Source organism: Artibeus jamaicensis, unplaced genomic scaffold, assembly GCF_021234435.1.
Source record: "Artibeus jamaicensis isolate MK-2021 breed Jamaican fruit bat unplaced genomic scaffold, CSHL_Jam_final scaffold_614, whole genome shotgun sequence".
Classification (NCBI taxonomy): domain Eukaryota; kingdom Metazoa; phylum Chordata; class Mammalia; order Chiroptera; family Phyllostomidae; genus Artibeus; species Artibeus jamaicensis.
In genome coordinates, this window is record NW_026522050.1 from 6225724 (window position 1) to 6252878 (window position 27155).

Below are 27155 nucleotides of genomic sequence, written 5' to 3' on the forward strand. Positions count from 1 at the left end.
GGAGACCACCTGCATTTATTTATTCACTTATGTATTTATTTAGAGAGGAGAAGCGGGGAGAAAGAGGGAGAGAAATGTGGGTGAGAGAAGCATCGATTGGTGGCCTTTTGTATACGCCCCGACCAGAGACTGAACCTGCAACCCAGGCATGTGCCCTGACTGGGAATTGAACCTAACCAGGTGACCTTCCGCTTTGTGGGTGACACCCAACCATCTGAGCCACACTGGTCAGAGCCCACTTGCTTTTAAGAGTCAGAAATGGGGGGTATCTTGGAGTCAAGTTCGGGTGAGATTTCTAAAGCATGTTCTACTCCAGCCCCTGCCCCGCGATCTCTAACTTGGGACGAGTGTGGAAAGAGGGAATAGAATTGAGAAAAATGCCACCAATAGCTCAAAATGTAAGATTTGTCTTTACTTTTGGCCACTGCTTATTGAACACGTATGCAACAGGTACCAGGCAAGACTTTTTGCTCATTTTATTAGTTCATTTAACGCTCACAGCATCTCCATGAGGTCTGAACTCCTTTTATCACAATCAGATGGTAAATAGGTTCAGAGAGGTGAACTCACTGGCCTAAGGTCACACAGCTGGTTAGTGGTGGGAGCCAGGCCATTGTTCTTCCCAGATGCCTTTCATGCTGTAGAAAAGATTGTGTCAGGTGAGGAAATGCCAGGTGAGGAATCCTGGCGGCTATGGTTTATTATCCCAGAGTAAGAGGTTCCTGGGTGGGCGAGGGAAGTCGCCAGACAGGATTTTGCAGAAATACTTTCAATGCAGTTAAGACTGATGCCATCTGCCTCTGCCCAGGGCCCGGCTCTCTTGTCTCTGGTATAGAAGGGAGCTTCAGGGCCGTGGCTGGTCAGTTGGGCACCCTGGCCACCTCTGCCCGCGGGGCCAGTCAGCTCCTCATTTCTTCTTGGTCTTCACCAATCCCTTCTGCACGAGGCTGCGATACAGCTCTTGGATGTAGGTGTAGACGCACTTGGAGTCGGGCACTGCCAGCCGCACCATGTCCTCCACCTCCAGCAACTGCGCACAGTCGGCCAGTTTCCTGAGAGGCAGAGGTGGGGCGGGGTGAGGAGCTGAGCGGAGGTGAAGAACATGGGCGCTGGGGGAGGGGGTGGGGGCAGCCCTGCCAGGACAAACTGTGTGTGTTGGAGACGGGAGGTCATCTAGGTCAACTATCCCATTGCACAGACAAGGAAACTGAGGCTCTGACAGAGTCAGAACTCACCCTTGGCTGATTCCAAAGCCCACGTTTTCATTGCATTGTGGACTCATGTGGAGCGGGCCCCTTTGGTCTCTCTCTAGCTCCACCTTAACCCACCCCTCCCACGAGCTCCTCTTGTATCTGTCCTTTGGAAGGCCAGGCCCCTCAGCAAGAGTTGAAAGGACAGAACTGCCATCCTAGCCAGAGTGTTGGCTTATGGCTGCACCATCTCCATTTTCATTAGGCCTCTGTGTATTTACGGAAGGAACCCAGGCTTCCCTGCTCTCATGTCACTGACATTCTCGTGGCAGCAGACAGACAGTAATGAAAGAGACGGTCAGGTGGTGAGAGGCACGATGGAGGAAAATAAGGCAGAGGAGGGAGGCAGGGTACGTTCCTGTGTTAGCAGCATTTTAAAGACGGTGCTCCAGGAAGGAGGTCTCCCAGAGAGTGAACTGTGCACATGTCTGGGGAAGAGGATTCCAGGCAGCAGAAATAATGCCTGCAAAGGCCCCGAGGCTGGCACGTTTGATGTGTTTGGGGAGCAGCATGGAGGTCAGCTGTAGGTCCTCTTTTTCTAGCTTCTCAGCTGCTCTGCAGGGCAGTGTGCCACTCCTGGCTTTGCTAACGCTGATAATCCAAGCTACCCACTGTCGGGGACTTGCCACTGGGTGCCAAGTGCTTTATTGAGTGTTTCCCTTTAAATGGTCTCATTTACAACACTCCCACCCCCATCCTCAACCAGCAGAAGAGGAACTGGAGGCTCAGAGCATTTTGGTGACTTGCCCAAGGTCAAAGTAAGTGAGTGACATAGCTGGGACTCAACCCCAGGCTGGCCAGGTGCCTCTGGCATCTTTGTCCTGCAGCCAGGCCTCAGCAGCCCCAGCCTGCCAAACTGACGCAGGTGCTGGCAGGAGGAGAAACCAGGGTCCCAGTGGAAATCCTCTCTTGGGGCTGAGACAACTGGCCTGAAACCCAACTCAGATTGGCCTGGGTGCTGGGGGAGGAGCGCAGACTGGAGGATTTTGAAGAATGGGACAGGCTCCGGCGCAGTGACCTCAGTTCTGGGTGTGGGTCCTGCGAGCCTACACAGGAGAAGGGGCCAGGCTCCTCTAGACCCACTGGGGATCTAGTCCACTGGGGCGCCAGCACGGGCAGCTCCCCTCTGCCATCCCAGGACTCCACTGGAGTCAGAGGAGAGTTCTAGAGTGAACTGATAACCTTACTCGGCACACTGAATCTTCGCCCTAACCCATCAGGGTGGCTAAGTCAGCTGTTGAAGGTCACAGAGCTAAGGAGGAAGGAGGCAGCATTCGAATTCAGCACCTCAACTTCTGTTCTCCACCCTCCATCCTCCACCCCCATGGTCCCCACCGAGTCCCCTGTTTTTCACTGCTGCCTGATGCTTCCTGTCAGCCCGTCATCATCATCGTCATCATTGATTAGTCCTCCTGCTTTCCTGTGGCTCAGCCTGGCTTAGAGGAGGACACTGGCCCATGCCCCACGGGCCGGGGACAGAGCGGCATGCCCTTCTGATGTTCGCTCGGAGCTCCCAGTCCTGACTAGGGGCTCACTTTCAGGTCCCAGTTCTGCCACAGCCCTCCTGTGCGACCCTCAGGTGTCAAGGACCATCTCTACCTGTGTCCACACTCTGGGGTTGCTGCAAGGGTTAAATGGGATAAGCCAAGGAAAGCACTGGGCAGAATGGTAACCACCCTCAGTTCCTGTGGCTCGTCATCGTCCCCAGAGGTGCTCCGGAGCGCCCCCTCCAGGGCACTCATCCCTTCCCTTGGCAGGCTAATGCGAAACTGGAAGGGATCTTCCGGAACGTCATCTGGTGGTTCTCCAATGTCACTCTTGGTGCCCTGGGGCCCGGCAGATGTGCCGCAGGGACCTTCTTGGGAAGAGTGGTTGGGTGCTAAGCTCCAGGAACCCCCCCAATCTAAAAAGATCCCCCTTTAATCTGTTTTCTATGTTGGGCACTCAACATTTTGTTTTAGGAATCTGCCACAGCGGGAAAAACCCGCCCATTTGAAAAGCACAGATCAATACCCAGTTCTCTCGTTTTGCCAATGGGAACACACAGGCCCAGAGAGGGGAAGGTTGTCCCAGGCTTCCCGACAAGTTGGTGGCCAGGCCTGGACAGGACCAGAGGGCTCAGCCTCCCAGGCCAAGTGCTGCTAACACCCCCAGTGACTTCTCTGACCAGGGCTCTAGAAACGCCCCCAGAGTTGCCCTCACGGCCGCACCCTCGACACATCTCTTTCTCCACCAGGTGGCCCGGGAGCCTCTCCCTGGGGCCAGAGAGAACAGGCACTCCTGGCACGAGCTCTTCAGGAGCCCCGAGGCCAGAAGGGATTCAGGGTTGGTGGGTATCGACGGGGGAGTCTGGCTGAGGCTGGCTTTCCTGCTTCTGTGGAGGCAGGGCCTCCCCCTCCCCCACACAGCAGTCATGTCCTTGCCTCTCAGGTTCTTCTTGGGCCACACTGTTCCTCACACCCTTCCTGCCCTTCTAGTACCATACACTTTTCCATTACACTGCCACGGAGCTGTGTGCGTCTCAGCAATAAAACCCTCAGGTTCCAAAGTGAATAATTATGAACAGTTGTGATATCGTTCATCAAAATAAAGGCGCAGCAGCTAAGACTCTTTTGAAGTTTTTTTCTGCAGGTTAGGCACTCTTATAGGGGCCTTACTTAGTTATTTACTTAATTCTCACAACAGCCTGTAGAAGAGGAAACCTCATGCCCCGTTTAAAGATTGGAACATGGAGGCTCAGGCAGGCAGAGAAGCCTGCCCAAGATCACACAGCCAAACAAGTGGCTGAGTAAGAATCTGACCCCAAATCTCTGTGCCACCCCATCCAAAGCAGCAGACTGACCCTCCTCCCCTCTGTCCCTCACCCTGCAGGTATCAGCATCATCTTTATGGCACCCAACCCCCTGGCTCAATATTTGGTATAGGTGCGTGTTGACGATCTCTCTCCCTCTGGAGTGTAAGCCAAGCACACGCAGGGCTTTTGCTGATTCACCCACTGGTTTGTCCTGAAATCGTTTCTGGCCATCACAATCTGTCTGTTGGCTACACCAACATGTGGCCACACGTTCTGCGACCCCTGTGGGGGCGGCCTTCACCTTTGGGACCTGCGCCCCGGGCCCCTGTGACTCTGCTGTCCGGGCTGGGGCTTACTCTGCAGTGGAGAAGGCCAAGGTGAAGTTGTGCCGGCGCTTCGTGGGGTCCAGCTCAGCGTAGTCAAAGGCGTCTGGGAAGAACTTGTGGATGAGGGCGCAGAAGGCCATGCCGCTGCTCCAGCTTGACGAGAAATTCTGAATGTCCACATGCTGCGGGCCATTGGGGGAGGGGGCGGCCTCAGTGAGCCTCTGGCCGTGGGGCCTGGACTTGGCCCCCTGAGCCTCCCACCCTCTGAGTTTTGCACCACTCAGACCCTCCCCCGCACTGCTGCCCTGGGAAGGGTCCCTGTCCCCTGCCCACCTCGTAGTTTCTCGTCATGGCCCGGCACCACTCCAAGAGCATGTTCTTGACACTGCCGATGGCAGCCCCGGCAGCCTTAGTGTTCCGGAACAGAGCTGTGGGGCCCGAGGCTGCCCTGTGAAGGGAGGGGAGGAGAAAGCCAGGCCAGAGAGGTGGGAGGCCACTGAGGGTCCCACTGGGGAGGAGCCCCAGCCCCTTTGTCTGTCGGCGCTCCCACCTAGGCCTGGGCCGATCCCACCCTCTCAGGCCTCCGTCCCGCAGACCCGTGTTCCCTGGGAAAGCCCAGCCCAGCCGGCTTGGTGCCTGCATCCTACCCGCCAAACTTGTCCACGATGGCTTTGCGGTTCTGCGCGTGGACCCCCCGGGGCCGGGCAGGGGCTGACACCCTGCGTTCCGGTGCCTTCTCCTTCTTCTTCTCCTGTGAGGGAGGGGGCTCCGTGGGACTCGAGGGCACCTCACTGGGTGAAGACTCACTACATGGAAAGGTTCAGAGACCAGTGAGGGCCTGGGACCAGCCAGTACAGGGTTCAGGGTGGCTGGGGCTGGCGGGGGGTGGGGCCCCTGCAGTCGGAAGGCGTGCACAGTCAGGGCGCCCGCTCTCAGCAGGCGTGTCCCCTGTGCCTGCACTGGGAGGGGCTGGAAGGAATAATGAGGCTCAGTCTAACTTGGGGAGCCAGGGGTCTGGAGGGATGTGAGGATAGAACTACGGCAAGTCTGAGGTCTGACCTGAGTGTGAATCCTGGCTTTGCCTCTCATTTGCTGTGCGACCAGGCACTGTGCTAAGTGCCTTACACACAGCACACCCCAGCCTCACCATAATTCTACGAGGGAGTCACGGTTACAGTATCCGCTTCACAGAAGGGGGGGCGGCGCAGTGACATGGCCAAGTTCACACAGCTGGTAAGAGAGTCATTGTCTAAACTCAGGCTTTCTGCTCTATGGACGGTGTTGGCACCATGGAAACATGCGGAGTGGGAAGAGGAGGGCCTCTGTAAGACCTGTCGGGGAGGCCTGGAGGCCAGTGATGGAGGGAGGGAGGGGGACCAGGTGTGCTGCACGCTCCCTTGGCCCAGGATCTGGCTCTTTCAGTTTCCTGGGCTCTGCCTTGGGAAGGGGCCGAATGCCAGGAATCCTGGGATTCTTGAGATCAGGTGAGGGTAGGCTTTGAAGGGGGCAGGTGTTAGGGGAGGTGGAGCCAGGGCCCCAGGGTTGGACATTACCTGGCTGAGGGGCTGGTCTCTCCCGAAGTTGTGGTGTCTGGGCCCAACCCATCTGTAGGAAAGGAGCAGGAGGAGAGAAGTGGGGGGGCTGCTGTGACTGCACGCCCCTCAGGGGAGCCCCTGCAGCAGCCCCTGGGCTCCTGGCTCTCACTCACCTGGGCTGAGGCCTTGACCCTCCTCCGTGGGGCTCTCGGGCCACTCCTCGGGGGAGCTGGGGGTCACCTCTGCCCCTTCCTCCAACTCTCTGTCCATACCCTGGTCCTGCTCTTCCCTGGGACCACCCGAGTCCTGGAACCGACACGATCCGAGCTCACAGTCACACAAGCGCCTGCCCAAGGCTTTGGGAGGACTCAGCCTGGGATGGGGAGTGTGGCAGCACCCACCCCGGCTCTGGATATCTGTGGGAGGAAGACTGGACTTTTCCCAGGAGATAGAGCAGAGGGGCCTTGCCTCCCCAGGGGCAGGGGACTCCAGAGCACTGATGGGGCCTCCTCCCTCCTCTCCTCCGCCTCACTCACCGCCTCCTCCTTCCTGTCTCTCTCCTGTGGTGCAGCCTTCTCCTCAGAGTCCGACTTGGCCTCTGGGGCGCTGGCTTTTGCCTGAGCTTCAGCCTCAGGCTCCTCTGGCTGGTTCTCCTCCTGAGTGGCCCTTGTGGGCTCCTGGGCCCCACCAGCCTGCTTCAGCTCAGCCTTGGCCTCGTCCTCCCTGTCGGCTTTCTCCCCGGATTCGGGCTTGGCTGCTTTCTCCTCGGCCCTCTGCTTCTCTTTTCCCTTTGCCTCCTTGTGTTCAGATTTGGTCTCTTCTTTCCCATCAGTCGTCTCCTGAGGAGCCTCTTTGGTCTCTTCCTTCCCACCGCCCTCCTTTGGAAGTTCAGCCTCCACTTTGGACTCCACCTTGACCTCATCCGACCCACTGGCTTCCTCCTGGAGTTCTGCTGAAATGCCATCCTCCGCTGCGGCTCCTCCCTGCCTTCCTGACGCAGATGGAGGCCCCTCTGTGACGATGCTCTCCTCCGTGACTTTGGCCCCCATGTCTGCCGAGGCTTCACCCACCGGCGTCCCCGGGGTCCCTGCATCTGGGGAGACGGTGTTCCCATCCTCAGAGGGCTTCCCTTCCTTGTGCTCCATCTCTGGGGAGAGAAGACAAGCAGGCCTGGTCATGCCCCTTCCTGCACGAGGTGACGGCCCATCCTCAGACAGCGGGGCCCAGAGTCTGGAGGCCTGGGGTTCAGTCCTGGACCCTTCCTACTTGGACATGTGACTGGCGCACTCACTCCCCTGGCGAGTGAGGGAGGGGCAGAACTCTCTTCCTCAGAGGTGCCCTGCGGGCCCTTCGGCCTCGATGCTGGGTGGTCTTCACCTACCCTCCCTCTGCAGGCTGTGGCTTGGGCTTTAATGAGTGTTAGGTCACATAATACCTTTTTGGTGATTTTTGCCTTTTTTCTGATTAATCTGTGGCATGGTATGATTCCATACGAGCATTCTGCAGCACGGTTGGGAGAGCTGGCCTTGGGTGCAGAGCCCGGAGCAGGCAGGGGCACACAGACAGAATTTAATAATGCCTCTATTAGAGATTTAGTATATCTCTAATAGTGATAGAACATAAAAAGAAGCACTTATTGAATTGAAAAATAAGTTAATTCAGAGGAAGACATTCGGGAAAGCGGAACGCAGATGGTACAGAGGAAGCTACATCGCAGAGGTGGAGTGGAAAGCCTGAGCACTGGGAATCCCCGGCCGGTCAGTCCCCGGGCCTCCGCCAGCTCACGGAAGGTGGGCCTGGGCACGGAGGAGCTTCCTTTGGTGGAGAGTGGAAACGACTCTCTCTAACCTCCGCAGGAAAACCCGATCCTCCAGCTGCCTGGGGTCGGTGAGGAGACTGGGGTTTCCTGGTCGAGTACCGTCTATACTCTGGGACCTACAATGACAGACAGGTGGGTGGGGGGTGCAGGGCCAGCTCCTTCAGCTCCCTGCCCCTCTTGGGGGTCTGTTTACCAAGAAAACAGTCCCCAAATAGTGTTCAGGGCATGACTCAGGCGCCAAGAAAAGCAGACTCCCCTGTCACTGGCTAAAAATACCTCCTGCCCTTCGAGTGCCACGTTCTGGGTGATTGTACCCAGGGCACTTGGGCAACTGGAACAGAGGCAGGAAAACAGGCAGGAAAGGGCCAGGACTCTGTTCCTGGGTTTTCCTGCCTCCAGACCAGGGTCCTGAGGTCTCTGGAGTTTGTGCCCTGGATTTGGGGCATGTGCAAGAAGCAACCAGTTGATGTTTCTCTTTCACATAGATGATTCTTTCCCTCTCTTTCTCCCTCTCTTCCCCTCTCTCTAGAAATAAATAAATAAATAAAATATACAATGTCATTAGCACTTCGATACTCCAATTAAAGAGACTTTAACATTGCTTAGCCTTATTTAACTCAGTTTTCCCCAAACCTCTTTGGCCGTGGATTTTTTTTTCTTTCTTTCTTTCTTTTTTGCTGTTTTTCCTGAGGAGCCGCTGCCTCCCCCTTGAGCAATGCCATGTTTAGCAGAAGGATGTATGGACGATGCTGGTGTGAGGGACCTACACGCCCCTTCCTGCCCTGTGCTCTTGTTGGGAAGGTGGTGAAGTGTTGAAGGTCATGGATTCAGGGGTCTTCCTGTGCTGGAATCCCAGCTCCCACTGTGCACTCCTGCATGACCTGGAGCAAGCAGCCTGCCTTCCCAGTGTTTTAACTTTGGGAGGTGAAAATAGGTCCCGTACAGGGACAGTGGAGGGTTAGGGAAGGCAATGCATAGGAAGCAGTGTGAGGCCCACCTGGTGTGGAGGGAACACTCAGTACACATCGGCTCATTCGGTGTAGGTTGGCCTCTGCCCAGCCTTGTGCCAGATTAAAGCCCTTGCCCGGCCACGAGAGCTTTTAGTTGGACAGACAAGGCAAAGAGAACTGACGCTGGTAAGTTGATAACAAGCCCTTTTTAACCTCAAAGTGTCGTAGCAATTGGCCAAGACATAGCAAAGTGCTGCAACCATTTTCCCTTTGTCGACATGCTACACACTTAGGGGGGTGGAGGGGAAGGACAGGTGTGTACACACACCCACACACACATGCACACACCTCAGCTTCCCACCTTCCAGGCGTGTCATAAGTAGACAAGGAGTGAGGAAACTCAGAATGCTCAGAAACCAGGATAACACCTCTGACCCCCAGCAGTAACATCTCGAGCGGCTCACAGCTCACGTAATGCCTCGCTTTACCTTGCTTGCTTGTCCCCCACTCTGTAACCCTTGGGAGCCTGTGTGATTGTTCCCAGTGGGCGCATTAAAAACTTGAAGCTGGGGGCGTTGACCGAAATTGTAGGACAGTGAAATGTCCAAACTGTACCTAGAACCCAAGTCTCCTGACAGCTAGCCTGGAGCCTGTGTCAAAGATGCTACTGCCACTGATCCACAGCCAGTGCCCTTCCAAAGGCTCCAGCCCAGAGGAAGGGGCGAGAACAGTCAGGCATGGCTGAGGAGTTCAGACCTCTTTCTTTCCCTCCTTCCTCTCCACTTTCCTTCCCCCTTCCTTCCCCAGAAGCCTCACATCATCCTGGTCTTGTGTCTGAAACAGCACTGCAGACAGCTCCTCTGTCCTCCCAGGAGCCCAGATCCGAGCCCCAAATTGTGTAGATGACATTTGACGGGTCTGCTGATGCCTCCAGACCCACTGTCACCCATCTGCTTTCCCGTGCTCGAGGCTTGCACCGCCCCCCCATCCCAGCCAGGCACCAGCCTGTGGAGAGGCCGCTTGACTGCTTAGATAATCTGCCTCCCCACCCAATCCACTTGGTGAGCCTCTCTGCTCCACCAGGCCCCCTGCATGGGTGGCCACCCGCAGGCTTGTCTAGGTAAATCTCGGGTTGCCCAACCCCCAGAGGCTGAGCCCCTGAGCTCTGGAATCTAAAGAGAGTTGACACAGTGATAGTGAAAATTAGAAAGAAGCCTGGATTTCTCCAACTCTGGGGTCCTGCTTGGAGGTTCCCATCCTTGGAAGGTGGGAGAGGAGTTGACAGGCAGAGGGAGGCCCTTAGACAGGGACCCAGGGCTTGTCTTACCTGTGGGGCCGTTGCCTGGGGGGTTTGAGAGTTGTCTCCTTCTTCCAGCGGAGTGGCCTCACTCCTGAGCAGCCTCTAGCCCCCAGCAATTCTGTCCTTGCCCCCCCTCCACCTTCCTCTCTCCTTCCACCCCACCCCCATTTCAAGAGCCTTGGGTCCCTGAAGAGCATTGTTTACTGCCTGTTGGTACAACACTTTCCCCTGCCTGGGAGGCTCGGATTTCCCGTGGAGATCTGACAGGTGGCACCTTTCAATCACAGCGGGTCCCTCCTACTCTGACCCCAGTAGTGTGCATCCTGTGGTCATCTCGCTTCCCAGTGTACTTGCCTGGCCCTGGTGACCTGGAAAACCATCTGCAGGCCCATTTGGATGGTCACCAGCCCTCTGGCCTCCTCTGTTCATACAGAGCCCATACGAGGCCTCCTGTGCACCGCCCTCCCCTATGTCTTTAAATAGTCCGTTTACGCTTCCTCGGACAGAAGCAGCTGCTGAAGGGTGGGCTACGGAGAGAGAGAGAGTGGGACAGCTGCCCATGGGACCTCGGGGAGGATGTGTCCAGGCTCACACTGGACAGATTCGGAGGGAGAAGGGGAGAAGATTCAGGGGCCAAGGTGATGGATCACTGGGCTTGGAGTCTAGAAAATAGAAAGCTGAGTTCTATTTTGAGTGAAGTGAGTGGTACACAGAAGGCTCTGTACACATTTTTGTACTGAATTGAGGTTTTGCTCAGAAAAACCAAACACACCTCTACCTTCTCTATGTGTGTCCTGTGAGCTCAATAAGAAAGACACTACTTTTTGGAGAATGTGTGCTGGGGACCCCCACCCCCATTACCGAGGAAGCTCGGACTCCTTCAGCCTTCGCCCCTGGTCCCCAGCACTTCAGCCACACTGGCCTCCTTCCTGTTCCTGAAATTGATTCCTTGCCACACTCACACTCAGGACTGTAACCTCTTTGCTTTTGCTCTTTGCAGGATGAGCTCCTTCTCATTCTTTTGCACTCAGCTCAAATTTCATTTCCACAGAGAGGCCTCTGTGACCTTCAGTTCCGTGCCATCGTTCTAGCTTGTTTTATTTTCTTCTTACTATTTATCAGGATCCAAAATTACCTTACTATCGGACTCTCTCACTAGACTCTACGCTGCACGAGGCAGAGACTTTATGTACTCCGCTCATGGCTGTGTGCCCAGGAGCTAGCAAATGGCCTGGTTTGTATGAGCTGCTCAATAAATATACATTGAATACATAAATTAATTACTTAGTGAATAGAAATATGGAATTGGAGCTGGGGGGAAGCTGTGCTTGGGATGATCCGAGAGCGAGGTCTGGGCACCTAACAGTGGTTGAACGGTTCACCATCGGCCGTCGCTGGCTGCCTCTGGAGCTCACATGTCTCCTTCTCCCATCTAGAGTTTGCCTGCCCAAGATCGGTGAGGCTTTTCATGTATCTCTCTGGCCTGCTGCCCTTTTTAAAAATTAACACTAATTTCTCGTCCTACTCTACTGTCCTTAGGGATTGAAAACCACAAAAATATAAGATCAGCGTATCACCCATTAAAACTTCTCTTAGACAATTTCATGCATTCATTGATCAGTTTGTGTTTCAACACCTTGTATGTGCCAGGGATACAGCAATGAACACAAGGAAAAATAGGCAAAGCCAGATCGCAGAGCTGGTATTTTAGTGTGAGAAGAGGCAGCAGGCAGATCAATACACAGGGTATGTTACATTAGGTGGTGGTAGATTCCACAGGGGGACCTGTGGCAGAGAAGAGGATAAGGATGTGTTTTATTTTGGCGGGGGAGGGTGGGTGATACCCTTAGAGTGGTCAAGGAAGCCATCACTGAGAACACGGCATTGAAGTAAAGACAGGAATGAAGTGAGGGGGGCAGCATGCAGCTACCTGGGGAGAAAACGGTCCAGGCAGAGGCAAGAGCAAGGGGAAAGGTGGGCATGTGCTTGGCGTGTTTGATGAATAGAAAGGAGGCCTGCGTGGCTGGGCAGACGCCGGGTCACATGGGGCCTTAGAGGCCCTCGTAAGGACTTTGTCTTTGGCTTTGTGATTGGAAGCCATTGGAGTGTTTAAGGTTGTGAAGCGACATGATCTAACTTTACTTTTTGACAAGGTCACTCCGGCTGCTGTTTTGGGAACGGCTTGAAGGGGAAGCATGCATCAAGTGAGCAGACCAGTGAGGAGAGTGCTATGATAATGTAAGATGGAGGCTGGCGGCTTGGACCAGCTTGTCGTCAGCAGTGGGGCGAGAAGTGGCGAGGAACAGTGACCGCGGATGACAACAATTAAGACTGCGCAGGCTTTTTCTTCGAGCTTGTAGAACGACCACCCCGTTCTGGCCCTTGGCATTCCTATTCTCTTAGCTCCTGCTCGTCTCAGGGGAGTTCAGCTAGGTGTCCTTGTGCTCTCTCTACACCTCTCATGGTGGCCAGGGCCCATGTGGGGGGATCCTGGGTGACAACCCTTCCTCGCTTCCTCGGGGCGGAGGTGTCTCATCCGAGAGGAAAATACTGACCATGGTGAGTAACAAATAACCAACTCCCCTTGGGAGGCTGGGAGGCTGGGAAGGGGTGGACCACAGGACAGAGGGAGGGGCCAGAGCATCAGCGTGGTGCTGCGGGAGATCAGCAGTTTGGGATAATGCATCTGGATTCCCGAGGCCTTGGAAGGCTGGGGCTGTATAAACTGTCTTTTACAACATAAAACTTAGCAGGGACCATTTGAGATTACTACCTTTGGGTCCTCAAATCCACAACTAGAAAAGTGTAGGGAGGAAAAGATGCAGTAGTCTGTAACAACGTCATCATCAATCAGAACAGTGATTTCCCTGGTACGGGGGGAGGGGGAAATGTGGGGTTGCTGTGCAACGGGTATAAAGTTTCAGTTATTCAAGATGAATAAGTCTAGATAAGATCTGTACAACATTGTACATCTACTTAACACTACTGTATTGTGCACTTGAAACTTTGTTAAGAGGGTAGACCTCACATTGTTTTTGTTTTTTAAGACACATTACTTAAAAAAAAAGATTTTATTTATTTCTTTTTTTAGAGAGGGGAAGGGCGGGAGAAAGAGAGGGAGAGAAACACCAGTGTGTGGTTGTCGCTCATGCGCCCCCTACTGGGGACCTGGACAGCAACCAACCAGTCACTGCCCTGACTGGGAATGGAACTGGCAACCCTTATGATTCACAGGCCAGTGCTCAACCACTGAGCCACACCAACCAGGGCTCACATTGCTTTTTTTTTTTTTTGCTACTATAAAGACACTTTTCAGAAATTGGGGGAAATTGAATATATGCATTAGATGACATTAAGAAATTACTATAATTTTAAGGGTATGAAGATACTACTATGGAGAAAATACTTTATCTGTTAGGAATAAAGAGTAGATGAAGAGAACATAGTTAAATGTTAACAGTTGTTAAATCCTGGTGATGGGTATATGGAAGTTCAGTATCTTCTGCTCTCTACATTTCTGTGTATTTTAAATTTGCCTTCATAAAAGTCTAAAAATTAAAGAAAAGTTCAAACAACAATTTTTTATTATTGAGCATCTGCCATGGACTAAATGTTTTAATTACACTATCTTTTTTGTAACAATTTTGAAAAACTTTATTTTGAAATAATTATAGTTTACAGGAAGTTGCATAAATAGTACAGAGAGATCCTTGTGTGCGCTTCCCTGAACTTCCACTAAAGGTTAACTCTTACATAACTATATGCAATATCAAAACCAGGAAACTGATGTTGGTACAATGGTGTGCACAGTTCTGTGACGTGTGTGGATTTGCGTAACCACCTCCACTGTCAGCACACAGGACCATTCCATCACCACAAAGATCTCCTTTGTGCTGCACCTTTACAGGCACCCCTCCCCTTCCCCGTCCCCCCACCAACTTTAACCCTGGGCAACCATTAACGTCTTCTCCATTTCTGTAATTTTGTCATTTGGAGACTGTTATTTAAATGGAATCATACAGTATTTGACCTTTCATTACACCTAAAAAAAACAATCTTGTAAGAGCTCCTCTCCTTTTTCCATACAATTTCTTAACATTCTATAACATGTTGACTGTATTTTCAAAAGCAAAAAACTAGGGCAACATATGTCCACTAAAACACATGGACAATTATGTTCATAGAAGCATTATTCTACTAGCCCAAAACTGGAAACGACCTCCAAGTCCACCAACAGAAGAATGAATAAATGAATTGTGGCTTATTCATACAGTCAAATGCTAGACAGTAATAAAAAGAATGAATAACATACACAGAGCAATATGGATGTAACCTGGCAGACACTACGGTGAGCTAAAGAAGTCAGGCACAAAACAGAAAATAATGTGTAATTCCATTTACATGAAGCTCAGTGATAGGCAAAACTAAGAAGTCAGGATAGTGATTAACTGCAGGAGAGGGGGCATTGCCTGGCAAGGAACATGAAATAACATTTTAGGGTGCTGGAAGTACTTTGTGTCTTGATCTCAGTGGTGGTTATAGGAATGAATATATATTATAAGAATAAGCTTAAGATCTGTGTGTTTTATACACTTTACTGAATGAATATCACACTTCAGTGTTAAAATGTTAGGGCACAGGGTTTGATAAAGATGAGTCCTGAGAGCAGCAGTGAAGCTCAGTGTTGAAAATCTGGCCTTTCTGGGACAATCAGGGAGGCATCTGGTGACCAGCCATATAAAGTGTCCTGTGAGACACTTCTCCAACAGGAAGTGTACCCATGCATCATATCTTCTAAAGTTCATTTACTGGGAAATCCCTGGAAAAATCAAGGAATTGAGGTGGGTTTTTTTGCTGGAGGGTGGTGGTGGGAAAAACTAAGTCTTGAAAGATAAAGAGTTCACAAGTACCCTCCTTCTCCCATGACTAAATGCACTGGGTTAGCTCAAAATTGCTTTGTTTTCATGGCCCAGTGCGTCTAGCAGAAGTTGAATAAAACGTAAGTACACCTGTTTTGTCTTTCTGTGAGCAGAAACCATGCCTCCCCTTATCTTTGTAACCCCAGAGAAAGCTTAGAGACCTGTAGACTCGCAGCTGTATTCAGTTTCTTGGAGCACTGGTTCCCCAACTTAGTGGCACAAAGGAATTTATGTACTATTTATGAAACTTCCTGTAAACCTATAATTATGTCAAAAATCAATTAAAAAAATCATTACGAACAAGAAAAACAAGTGAAATAGATAATGTAATTAAAGCACTGAGTCCATGGCAGGTGCTCGATTAAAACCATTGTTCTTGCCCTGATGGGTGTGGCTCCGTTGGTTGGGCATCGTCTTGCAAAGCGAAAGGTTGCCCGTTCCTTTCCTGCCAGGGCATGTGCCTGGCTGCTGGCCAGTCCCTGGTGGGCGCCTGTGTAAGAAGCCACTAATCCATGATTCTATCCCTCTCTTTCTCTCAAAGAATAAATAAATAAAATCGTTAAAAAAATCATTGTTCGTATGTCTTTAATTTTTAGACTTTCATTATGGCAAATTTAAAACATACAGAAAAGTGGAGAGCACAGTATATTGAACTTCCATATACCTATCACCTGGATTTAACAATTATTAACATTTAGTTATATTCTCTTCATCTATTTGTATCTCTAACAGGTTTTTTTTTTCCACAGTGCCATTTTCAAACCCTCAAAATTACAGTAATTTCTTAATGTCATCTAATGCACATTAATGTACCTCTACTTCACCTGGGGAATTTAAAAGTTTACTGATATCCGGGTTCTACTCACTCACAAAGATTCTGGTATCACTGGTATGAGGTGAGGCCTGGGCATCGGGATTTTTAAAAGCGTCCCTGGTGACCTTAACGTGCAGCATGCACTGAGAACTGCTGTTTGAGGCAGTTCTTCCTCCCGCACGTCAGATCTGTGCTCACACACTAGCTCTCGGGGCGAGGTAGGGGCATGGAGGCGAGGTTCCTTGAGCTCTGTAGTCCAGCCACTTCTCACATAACCACTAAAGTCTAACCTCTGCGAGACCACAGCTGGGACTAGACTTCCAGGCTGCAGGCGCTCTGCACTCGGCCGGACCCTCTATGGTGTTTGGGCGACCTCTCTCGCATTGGCAAATCACCTTCGCCTTCAGCCAGGGCCCGCAGCTCCCTCTCTATGGTAGCCTAGTTCCCAGAGCTGCCTCGTTGGGGGAGGCGGGACTTCCTCCCGGAAGTGGCCCCACGTGCTTCCGCCTGTACCTACCTGTGTTCAGGGTAGGTTTTTAGCGGTAGCCCGAAGTTGGGCATTGTGACCGGCTCCAGGCCGTGGTGAGTGACCTCTGACCTCAGCATGACTCTGTTGGCACTGCCATTTCAGGGGTGCAACCCTGGGCGCGTTAATTTCGCACGTGATCGAATTCCACGGCCCCGGGCCGTTCAGACCAGCGGTTTAGTGGGTTCTCTTTCCGGTCTCGAAATTTGGGGCGAAGGTGACCTGGAGACGCTGGGCGTCAGCACCCCCGGGGCTCGATTTCCAGCCTCACTGTTGACGTGCGGTGTGACCTTGGGCTAGGCAGTGTTCCCCTTCGGGGCCTCAGTTTCTACATCTTTGAAATGGGATGGTTGAACTCAGGTTAGTCGCCCCGGTCTGATGCCCTATGAATGCCCTCTGCATTCTTCTTCTTCCTTTTTTTTTTTAAAGAGAGAAAGAAAGGGAGAGAAACATCAATGCGTGGTTGCCTCTCACCCAGGCATGCATGTGCCCTAGACTGGGAATCGAACCGGTGACCCTTTGGTTTGCAGCCCGCCCTCAATCCACTGAGCTGCACCAGCCAGGGCCCCTCTGCATTTTCAACCCCTGGGTTGGGAAAGTGAATGGGAGAGGTGGATGCTGACAGTAATACCTGCTTTCAGGACTAGGAGTCTGGAAGGAGGTCTCCACGGTGCAGGGCTGAGATGGATCCACTCAGGGCCCAGCAGCTGGCGGCGGAACTGGAGGTAGAAATGATGGCTGACATGTACAACAGGTAAGAGGCAATTCTGTGCTACCTTGTCTTAGGGAATGATCCTAGATCACTTTCCTAGGGTTGAGGTACATGACTTATGAAAAATGCCTTATTCAATTTAGGGGAGTCTGAGGCCTGTGCTTACCCTCCTCGTGTACCCCCAATCACTAATTCCCCAGCCCCAATGGTTAAAGCTAATGCTGACTGAGTATGGGGTCCCTAGAATAAGTTGGGCATTTAGATTGGCAGGGAATTGGTGATGAAGGAGCGGAGCAGGAGAGAAGCGTCAGTCCAGAGTCTGGTTGGGTTCGAAGACAGTTACTTGAACATTTTGACAGATGGGATCTATCCCATTTAATTAACATTTCTTAAACTCTTTGATTTACCTCAGGCACTTGCTAAGCATTTTACATGTGTTATCTTTTTTAATGTACAAAATAATCCAGTGGGTTAATTTTATTGTGAGGACAGGGAGGCTTCCAGAGGTTAAATAACATTCTCAGGGTCCACAGCTAGTCTCTAGTAATGTCAGGTCAGTACTTTGGCAAATTCGGGAACAATTCTTAGCTCCACCAATCACTGGTAGTATGGTCTTGGGCAAGTTACTTGGACTATTTGACCAGTGGTTTCCCTATCTGTCAGATGGAGGTAATACTACTCACGTCATTAAATGTTAAAACATTGACAAGCTCTTAGCATCAAGCCCAATACATAGTAAACAATTAACAAATGTCTGCTATTTTTTTTTTATTTTGGGTTTTATTTTTAGAAAGAGGGGAAGGGAGGGAGAGAGAGGGAGAGAAACATCAATTTGTGGTTGCCTCTTGCACACTGCCTACTGAGGACTTGGCCTGCAACCCGGACATGTGCCTTGACTGGAAATCAAACTGGCAAGCTTTTGACTCACAGGTCGGCAGTCAGTCCACTGAGCCACACCAGCCAGGGCAAATGGCTGCTACTTTTATTGGCTTAAGCTCTCTGGTGTCCTGTCTTGATGGGTTGGTTTGTTGGAGGCTATATGTCAGAATATTTCTTAAATGTAGGCTCTGAAGTTGGACTACCTGGGTTCATATCTCAGCTCTTTGTGGTCCTGAGGCTTTCTGTGCCTTATTTTCCTTATCTGTAAAAAGGGGATAATGATCATGCCTAACTCATAGGGTTATCATAAGAATCATGTCAGGTACTTAGCATGATGCCTGAACATAGCCATCACTCAATTAATCGTTTCTATTTAATTAATTATAAACATGGGCTTAGGCAAGGTGCCTGTTCTCAAGGACCTTCTAAGATAGTTGAGGTGACACTGAGGATTTACACTGCCTGCCTGGGAGGTGAAATCAGTAGCAGGTCAGGAATGGTTGAGCGTTTCTGGTATGCCACAAGGTGCTGCTGACCTGACCTTGACCTTGAGCTTTCTTCGCCTCAGAATGACAAGTGCCTGCCACCGGAAATGCGTGCCTCCTCACTACAAGGAAGCAGAACTGTCCAAGGGCGAGTCTGTGTGCCTGGACCGGTGTGTCTCCAAGTACCTGGACATCCATGAGCGGATGGGCAAAAAGTTGACAGAGTTGTCTATGCAGGATGAAGAACTGATGAAGAGGATGCAGCAGAGCTCTGGGCCTGCATGAGGCCCCAGACGGGATCCACCTCGAAGTGCACCCTGCCCCTTCCCACTTTAATTAAAGTGCCCCCATAAGGTGTCATCTGTGAAGACTGCCAGACCTAGGTGAAGGGTTTCCAGGAGTCTGGGGGCTTTCTCCCAGTCCAAGAATGGGTATGTGTCACATTGGAATGTGACTATATGTGTATGTATATATAAAAATATATATATATATAAAAAGTTTGTTGTTACCCTAGTGTGTGCAAAACACTGTGCCTGGCACATTGGAGTAGAGTCGAATGCAATGTTGAAAACTGTAGTCTGGTGTAATGACTCACGTCTGCACTCTGAGTCAGCCACTTGATGTATGACCCTGAACATGTCATTTCACTGTGCTTTAGCTTTGTGGTAAAATGGGGATAATCATACGGTTGTTGTGAAGGTTAAATGAGTTCAATGAGTGTGAAATATGGGGCATAGGATGTACTCAATAAATATTAGCCATATACATGGCTATATGTATTATATACTTAAATATACATATTTAAATAACAATATAGGCTGGGCAGTGTGTGGGCCAGAGAAGGCCTCCAGTGCTTCTGCCTGTGCCTGATGCCACTGCTGGGCACTCAGGGTGCATCCCGACCCTTCCACTTTGGGCAGGCTTGAGGGTGCGTGCACAGGCGGTGTCCAAGGCCTTCACTGGACAGGCTGTGAATCTCTGTCCCTGCCCCGAGTGTGAGTCTGCAGGGACCGCCGAGCACAGGTGCCCCAGGCTCATAAGAACAGCTAGCTCAGTGCAGCTACCTAGTCCTCTGCAGTTGAGTGGAGATGAAGAAATTGAGGCATAGAATAAAGACATTAAGGGTTTTTTTTTTTTTTTGTTTTTTAAGAATTATTGAAGACAGCCCTGGCTGGCAAATCTCAGTGGATTGAGCACGGGCTGCAATCCAAAGGGTTGCCTGTTCTATTCCCAGTCAGGGCACATGCCTGGGTTGCAGGCCAGAGTCCCAGTGGGGGCCATGTGAGAACTAACCACACATTGATGTTTCTCTTCTCTTTCTCCCTCCCTTCCCCTCTCTAAAAAAAAAAAAAAAGAATTATTGAAGACAGAGTTTTCTTAGTTTTGCTTTTTTAACGGCTTATTTTAAATCAAATACAATTTGACATGATGGCAAAAAAATATTGGTTTGACTTCCACAAATGCAGAACTAAGAGGATTTATGTAGATCAGACTCAGCCCAAGAAAATATGTTGTGTTTTTTACATTGAAGGCAAGACTCTTCAGCAGAAAGATTACAGCTCACTTCACTGCAATACTCTTGTGATTTGGACCTGAACCCTCAATATCTCTGAGATAACACTTAATTTGTTGCATTTTCAGTTTGTTGGTAAAATCTTTACCAACAAAGATTTTACCAAAAACCTTAGCACCAGTAAAAATGTGAAGGGTGGACCCCCAAGTGATTGTAAGCATAGCACAGAGACCAACTGGTTATGAAAGTGTTCTGACTGGGAGTCCGCAGCAGCCCCTGCACCAGCGGGGGTTACTCGGGCACACAGAGCAGAAGCTAGTGGATGGGTCCAGGTGGTAGAAAATGGGCCAGTGAATTTATAGGCTCCAATTTTTCAGACAGTAAACAGAGCCAAAGAGATAAACATGGAAAAGGCTTGAGACATTCTTCGTGAGGAGGTTCAGCAGAAAGGTACAATGCCATATAATGAAGTAGCTGATGAGCTGGTGTCAGAGTTCAGCATTTCAAATAACCTTTTGGTAGCTGATTCGGCTTATGCCCAGAAAAACACTAGGCAAAGAGTTTGTGGTGTTTTAAATGTGCTAATGGCAGTGAACATTATTTCGAAGGAAAAAAATCAAGTGGATTGGCCTGCCGATTCTGCTCAGGAGTGTCAAAACCTGGAGAAAGAGGCCCTGGCTGGTGTCGCTCGGTGGATTGAGTGTCAGCCTACAAACCAAAGGATCCGGTCAGGGCACACGCCTGGGTTGTGAGCCAGGTCCCCAGTTGGTGGAGCACAAGTGGCAACCACACATTGATGTTTCTTTCCCTCTCTTTCTCCCCTTCTCTAAAAATAAATAAAATCTTTATTAAAAAAAGAAAAACCTGGAGAAAAAGACGGAGAGGCGGACAGAACGGATGAAGAGGCAGTGGGCCCAGGGGCAAGAGCTTCTGCAGCCAATGGCTTTGGAAAAGCTGGTACAGAGAAATGGGCCAAACGAACTGCAGACCCAGGGCCCTCCGGCTCCAAACTCACCATTCACCTGTGTGTATAATCGCCACTATAAGCAAGAGAACAGTCATAAACTTGCATCTCCAGGGCCAAGTTTGGATATCTTTTCAGTTTCAACAGCACCTTCGAGATCCATGATGACACACAAATGCTGCAGCGGAGGGGACTGTCCTTTGGCCTGGAGTCAGGCAAACCCTCTCTGGAGGCCCGGAAACTCGCTGCATCAGTGGGTGCCAAAGGCTTTAGCAGGCTGTGTCACAGATACGTCCACAGGATCTGGGTCAAATCCGACTACGTTTGACCTCTACCCTGAGTTTCACATTTAGACCTGACCACTGGTGCCACCTGGTCTCAATCAAGTATAAACCAGGGAATTAGTCTTGGATGCTGAAGTGGCCTAAACAACAGTTCCTTGCCCCAAACAGTCACCCTTCCAGCAGTGCGGCCTCTCACGGAGTCACCAGATGGTGAGACCCCTCCCTGCTCATTCAATGACAAAGACGGGGAAGAGGAGGCGGGTTCCTCCTCCTCCCCAGAATAGAGAGAGGATATACTGAGTCCAGCACAAATAATGCCCCCTTTTTAAATTATACAATCTTTTATTACAAGATTATAAGTATGTAATTCTGTGAGAACAGTACCACCCTGAGGCACACTATATGACATTTTAGGTGAAGTGTTCAAATTAAAATGAACTACACTCATATTGCCTCACCAACCACACTCAAGCAGGCTGGACCCTGTATGTGCTGTTATGTATAAATATATTTAATATTATATGATTTATAAAATATGCTCTTATGTTTATATTAAATGTGTAGCTATAAGTGATTAATATAATTATTGATAACAAATATTTAAATAACAAAACTAAGTGGAGGCAGGCATTACAAACGATATAAAAAAGTATTTAGAGCCATGGCTGGCATAGCTTAGTGGATTGAGTGCCAACCTGCAAGCCAAAAGGTCACTGGTTTGATTCCCAGTCAGGGTACATGCCTGAGTTGTGGGCCAGGTCCCCCAGATGGGTGTGTGTGAGAGGCAACCAATGGATGTTTTCTCCCTGTTTTCATCCCTTCCCCTCTCTCTAAAATAAATAAAAAATTTAAAAAGTATTTAGAGGAGCCAGTGAAAGGTAGACTGACTAGATTTAAGAAGGAAGCAGCCAACCTTCTGAGGCCACACGGCAATACCAAGCAGGTGAAGGGACCCGACTTGGCCCATGATCCAGAGAGGACAAGTGATCACCATTGCCATTCAGCGTCCCCCTGAATCAGGGACAGAGCTCCGCACTCTCCGTACAGTATCCACCCAATCTGATCCACCCAGCTGGGCTAGGGGTCCTCTTAGGAGCAGGCAGCCCAGAGGAGCGGCTGCTTGCTGGGGTCACGAGCAGAGCAGAGCCGTGGACTGACAGCGGCATTTGCTGCCGCGCGGAGGAGGGGCTGCCACCACAGCTAGTCCCTGTCCTGAGGAATGCCCCTGGAGAGGTGTGCAGCCTCCAGAATGTGGGGGGCACTCACTGCACGTGGGATTTCGGTTGACACCAAAGCCACTGTGACAGTAGTCTCTCTGCAGTGGGCCATCTTGGTAGAGGGAGGTGTCTGGGATGTAGCCTCACCAGGTCACCCGGTGGGGAGCAAAGGAGACAGAGGCAGTGAGTTTCAGGCTTAAAGGTGCAGGTTCAAGCCAGACCGCCCGAGGTGACATTCGTAGCAGTGCGACGTTGGGTGAGGCATTCAACTGCCCTGTGCCTCAGTTGCTCCATCTACAAAATAGCAATAAAAGTACCTAACTCATTGGTTGTAAAAATTAAATGTGTTAATTACAGAAGCATTTAGGAGAGTGCCTAGCTCTCTCACACTAAGCACACAATAATCTTGGCTTTTAAATTTTTTTTTCTAAGTTTTGTATGGATAGAACCCCACCAGAAAACTTCAAAACTGTTGTCCACCACCGACATTAGTGGTGGGCAGAGAGCAGCGGTGGGCTTCTTTCTAGGTACTGGAGTTCAAGTGTGGTTCACCAGGTGGCGCTGTGTGCTCATGGGATTGATGGGCACTGCTGAGGCCAAGCCTACCATTATGTATTATTCGTTTATTCTATGCGGGCGTTGTGCTAGGAAGAGGGGAGAGGTGAGGAAAATGAGTACTGGGCTTGCTTTCAGGTTTAGCAAGGTACATCAGAAATCCTCTGAGCGCATAGCTGGAACCCCTAGAAGGGGAGGTAGTTGTGGAGACAAGAGCACTTGTTTTGAAGTGGCGGAAAGTGTGGAGGGTCCAGGAAGCGAAGCTTGGGTGTGCCTGGAGTGCGGAGTGTGCAGGAGGGTGGCAGTGAGGGATGGGGCTGGAAGGCTGGGCAGGCGCAGGTCCAAGAGAGCCTGGTGAGCTGCTAAAAGCGTTCGGATTTTCTCTTACTAAGGGGATCAGCAAACTGCTCAAGGATGTAAGCCGGGGCAGTGACGCTCCCAAATCTCTCACTTTAGAGGCTCCCTCTAGCTGCCAGCCAGGTGGATAGTGGTAGATGCTGGTTTAATCAGATTAAGCCAGGAGGAAAGAAGGGGCCTGATGTAAGTACGAACAGCTATTGAGTTGCTACAATGTGCTAATAAGTATATTTATTACAGTTAATCCCTACAATGACTGGGAAGCAGGCACAATTATTCTCATTTCATAGATGAAGAAACTGAGCCTCCAAACAGTTTGTAACTTGCTAAAGGTCACACAGTAAATGAGTAGCAGAGCCAGGATTACAATGTATTCAGACACCAATACCACGTTTTAACCAGTCTTCTGGAATTGGGGTGGGGTGGGGGAGCTCCTCAAAGGGACAGCGATTTCATATTCCATTCAATGATATTAATTGTTGGCCTGTTACTTGCAAAGGAGTACAGAACATGCCCCAAATGAACCAGCTGGGTCCCTCCCTCAGTGAATGAGGGCAGGGGGTGGGAGGGGTGGGTACAGGAGAGATGGAACAGACATGCAAAGGGTATTAGAATAGCTTGGGCTCTTTGTGCCATAGAGGAGAGTCCAAAACTAATCCTCAGACGTATTTTGCTAGATTAGCACAGTTTTAAAAATCAGGAAATATCTCATGAAAACCTGGACCGTCACTGCTTTTGAACACTTAGAAGATCTGACAAGTCAGCCTGCATTCCTGCTTTTGCAGCAGCCTGCTGGGGGCTGGGCAGTGGCTGGGCTGTCCACCACACCTCCTGCCCCTTGTTTCTTCTCTCATCGTTGTCTGCTCGACCTGCAGGCGTTGGGCCTGCGCCTTCTGCTCTGGGTGGCCGGATGAGCTGGACACTCTGTGGGAAAATGTGTTGCAGGCTGTGTCTAAGGGGGCCCTTCCTGCCCTGCCCACTGCTGTTCACCCCTCATATAACTCCTTTCCCTTCATGCCTCAAGGCCTTAGAGATTTGCTTCTAACAACACAGCAAAGGGGAGGGATACCACTTCTGAGGTTAAGACACAGGATTGTAGTGGCCATCTTGTTAGTGCTCTCTCTCTCTTTCTCTTTTTCCTCTTACTCTGGTGAAGCAAGCTCCCAACTGGGGAGCTGCACTGTGAAGAGGTCCAGGTGGTAAGGAATCGAGGGGTAGGTTCCAGCCAGGGAGGAGCCGAATCCTGCCCACAACCGCCTGAGAGAGCTCGGAAGCAGATCCCCTCCAGTCAAGCTTTCAGGTGACGGCAGCCTGGGCCAATACTTTGCAGCTTCGTGAGAGACCCTGGAGCCCAGGGAAGCTGCACCCTGACTCCTAATCTAGAGAAACTAAGATGACAAATGTTAAACTGTCACATTTGGGGGTAATTTGCTATGTAGCCATCAGTGACGCACACACGTACAGTTCTCACAGCTGTTACAACTGTCCATTCAACACATGCAGGACCGGCCAGGCACCATTCCAGGCATTTCGGACACATCAGTGGACAAAACAGATAAGGAACCTTGCCCTCTCGGAGCCCATGTTGGAGTGGGGGTGGTGTCACACAGTGGAGGTCGGGGCTGGGAGTGCTGTTCTGAAGGAAAGGCCACGTCCTTCAGCTCCCGGGGAGAGGTCCTTAATCTCCGTCTGGTCCTAGTCACGTCTGGAACTCCACACAAGCCACGGACTGTTTTTTAGAAAAATGTCCATGCACATACACTTTTACAGGCAAATTTAGGGGTTTTTGTAAGAATTCTTGTTGTCTGACCTGAGAGGAGTCTTGTGATAAGCATTGCTATAGGTGCTGGGACCAAGAGAGACAAGGTGGACACTGTAAAGGGGGGACATCAAACTCAGTGGCTTGTGCAGTCGTGCTAAGTCCACGAGGGATGTCCAGGGAGCTGAGCGGCTATGTGGCGAGACGTGCCCCCAGGTCTGCGTGCTCGGGGGAGGCTGTAAGTCACAGGCAAGTGAGATTTGAAGGACGAGTAGGAATTTGCTAGGTGGGGGTGGGGGGCACGGTGGGGGCGTCGTGTTACCTTGTGGAAGGAGAGCGGCGAGGAAGGTAGGCACAGGTCCCTGCCCTCTGGCCCATGTAGTCCATCAGAGGAAGCAGACACACTGTGGTGAGTTTTATCAAAGGGAAGTCCAGTTGTTCTGTAGATCAAAGGGATATATTGCTGGAGTCAGGCAAGGAGCTTTCCCTAAGGAAGTCACTGTTAAGTCAAAATCTGAATGAGTGGATAGGCCAGGGCAAGGGACTGTTCCATGGCCAGGAGGGACTTCAGGTGGAAGAGGTCACCAAGGCACAAGTATAGACAGCAGGGAGGCCAGAGGGAGGCTGGAGGCAGTCAGTGAAGCCCGGACAGAATCATGGGCATCGTTGGGACCTTGTACATTTCTCCAACTGTCATGAGGCACTCTCAAGGGTAGTGGCCTGGTGGACTCTGGGCTTTCAGTAGATGGTTCTGACTGGGTGGAGGGATCCTGTGCACAGGTGGAGTCAGAAAGGGCAGGTGGAAGGGGTTGCAGGAATCCAGCTGGGAGCAGATGATGACCTGGGCTTGAGGAACAGCAGGGGACGGAGATGAGAGGTCTTTAACCACAGAAACCACAGGTTTGAGTGTGAAAGGTGCAGCTGGGAGTAAGAGCTAGAATAACTCCAATTTTGTGGCGCAAGCAGCTGGCGGAGGCACCCACAGAGAAGGAGCGAGCCAGGGAGGAGGAAGGTCATTTCCGTCATTATCGAGCACTTCTTACTGTTTTAGAAGATCCAATACGATTGCTCTGTATCTACTTTTCCAGCTGCAAACTCACAGCAGCACCCCCCCCCCCCCGCCCTTGCTTCTGTGGGTGTCATCCACTCTCTGGTTCATTTCCCCCAATGTCTCAGGCATTCTCCTGTGGGGGAGCCCCTGCCTGTGCTGGGTCTTTGTCTCAGGGGACGATAAGTAACTGATTCAGACATGGAAAGCTTCAGGTTTAAGTGCAAGCAGCATCCTTAAGAAGTCCTCCCTGACCTCCAGTCTAGATCGCCCGGCCCCCTCACCCTTCATTCTCAAGGCACCACACCTATCCCCTCCACGGTGCTTCCTTTAGGAGCAATTGCACTTCACCGGTGACCACTCCACCCAGCTAAGCCTCTCTGCCACGGACTCTTTGTTCTCTGAGGGGAGAGTCTGTGACTTATTCACCATGGAATCCCTAGGGCCTGACACGCAGAAGTTTAAAATTTTAAAAAATCAAGATATAACTCACATGTCATAAAATGTCACTCTTGCAAAGTGTGAAATTCAGTGGATTTTAGTATATCCACAAAGTGGTACAACCATCACCACCATCCCATGGCACACCGTTCTCATTTCCCCTGGAAGAAGCCTCATACCCGTTGGCAATCTCATCCCATTTTCCCCTCGCTCAGTTCACGGCAATCACTAGTGTGCTGCACCTGCCTGTTCTGGGCGAGTCACGCAGTATGTGGGCTTTCTGGGGTCCGGCTTTTTTCACTGAGCATCATGTTTTCAAGGTTCACCTATCTTGTAACATGTATCCGTCCTTCACTCTTTTTTTTTAATGACCAAATGATATGCTGTGTATTATCATTCACATCTTTTGTTTACTCATCAGCGGACGGAAGGGTGGGTTGTTTGCATTTTTAGGCTGCTATAAATAATGTGGCTATGCATATTTGTGTCTAGGATTTGTGTTGCTGTGTGTTCTCCATTCTCTCTGGTATATACCTAGGAGTGGAATTGCTGGGTCAGAATGACTCTATGTTTAATTATCTGGGGGAACAGCCAAACTTTTCCAAAGCAGTCTGTCCATTCTTTTTACATTCCTCATGCAAAGGTGCATAACAACTATTTGTTAGGCTGAATAAATAATGTCTTGCATAGTAAATGGGCTGATATTTG

General features: G+C 50.6%; 2 protein-coding genes and 2 pseudogenes across 5 annotated transcripts; 3 read left to right on the forward strand and 1 right to left on the reverse strand.

The window, feature by feature from the left end:
* Positions 1-907: 907 nt before the first annotated feature.
* Positions 908-26023, reverse strand: SMTNL1 (smoothelin like 1). 3 transcript variants are annotated; one of them, XM_053659130.1, is made up of 8 exons: positions 25281-26023; positions 6442-7052; positions 6079-6211; positions 5924-5975; positions 5018-5176; positions 4704-4818; positions 4401-4552; positions 908-1052 (listed from the first exon to the last, which is right to left on the reverse strand). In XM_053659130.1, exons 2-8 carry the CDS (start codon positions 7048-7050, stop codon positions 908-910), a joined length of 1365 nt encoding a protein of 454 aa, XP_053515105.1. In that variant the 5' UTR covers positions 7051-7052; positions 25281-26023. The 3 variants fall into 3 exon arrangements, with proteins under 3 accessions (XP_053515105.1, XP_053515104.1, XP_037019197.2); XM_053659129.1 differs by lacking the exon at positions 25281-26023 and adding an exon at positions 10329-10406; XM_037163302.2 differs by lacking the exon at positions 25281-26023 and adding an exon at positions 10002-10086.
* Positions 16212-18823, forward strand: TIMM10 (translocase of inner mitochondrial membrane 10). Of its 2 annotated transcripts, none has more exons than XM_053659142.1 (3): positions 16212-16235; positions 16875-16987; positions 18393-18823. In XM_053659142.1, exons 2-3 carry the CDS (start codon positions 16917-16919, stop codon positions 18592-18594), a joined length of 273 nt encoding a protein of 90 aa, XP_053515117.1. In that variant the 5' UTR covers positions 16212-16235; positions 16875-16916; the 3' UTR covers positions 18595-18823. The 2 variants fall into 2 exon arrangements, with proteins under 2 accessions (XP_053515117.1, XP_053515116.1); XM_053659141.1 differs by lacking the exon at positions 16212-16235 and adding an exon at positions 16347-16593.
* LOC128625772 (transcription factor Dp-2-like) lies at positions 18737-20686 on the forward strand (annotated as a pseudogene).
* On the forward strand, positions 20681-21354 carry LOC119062341 (transcription factor Dp-2-like; annotated as a pseudogene).
* Positions 26024-27155: the final 1132 nt, after the last annotated feature.

What these genes read in the sequence shown, in the direction of transcription:
- SMTNL1 (XM_053659130.1), bottom strand. Translation starts at nt 7,050, where the DNA reads ATGGAGCACAAGGAAGGGAAGCCCTCTGAGGATGGGAACACCGTCTCC. An exon ending in ATCGTGGACAAGTTTGGCGG is followed by an intron (nt 4,819 to 5,017) that starts GTAGGATGCAGG and finishes CTCCCTTCACAG; the next exon opens with GGCAGCCTCGGGCCCCACAG. An exon ending in CCATGACGAGAAACTACGAG is followed by an intron (nt 4,553 to 4,703) that starts GTGGGCAGGGGA and finishes AATGGCCCGCAG; the next exon opens with CATGTGGACATTCAGAATTT.
- TIMM10 (XM_053659142.1), top strand. Translation starts at nt 16,917, where the DNA reads ATGGATCCACTCAGGGCCCAGCAGCTGGCGGCGGAACTGGAGGTAGAA. An exon ending in ATGGCTGACATGTACAACAG is followed by an intron (nt 16,988 to 18,392) that starts GTAAGAGGCAAT and finishes TCTTCGCCTCAG; the next exon opens with AATGACAAGTGCCTGCCACC.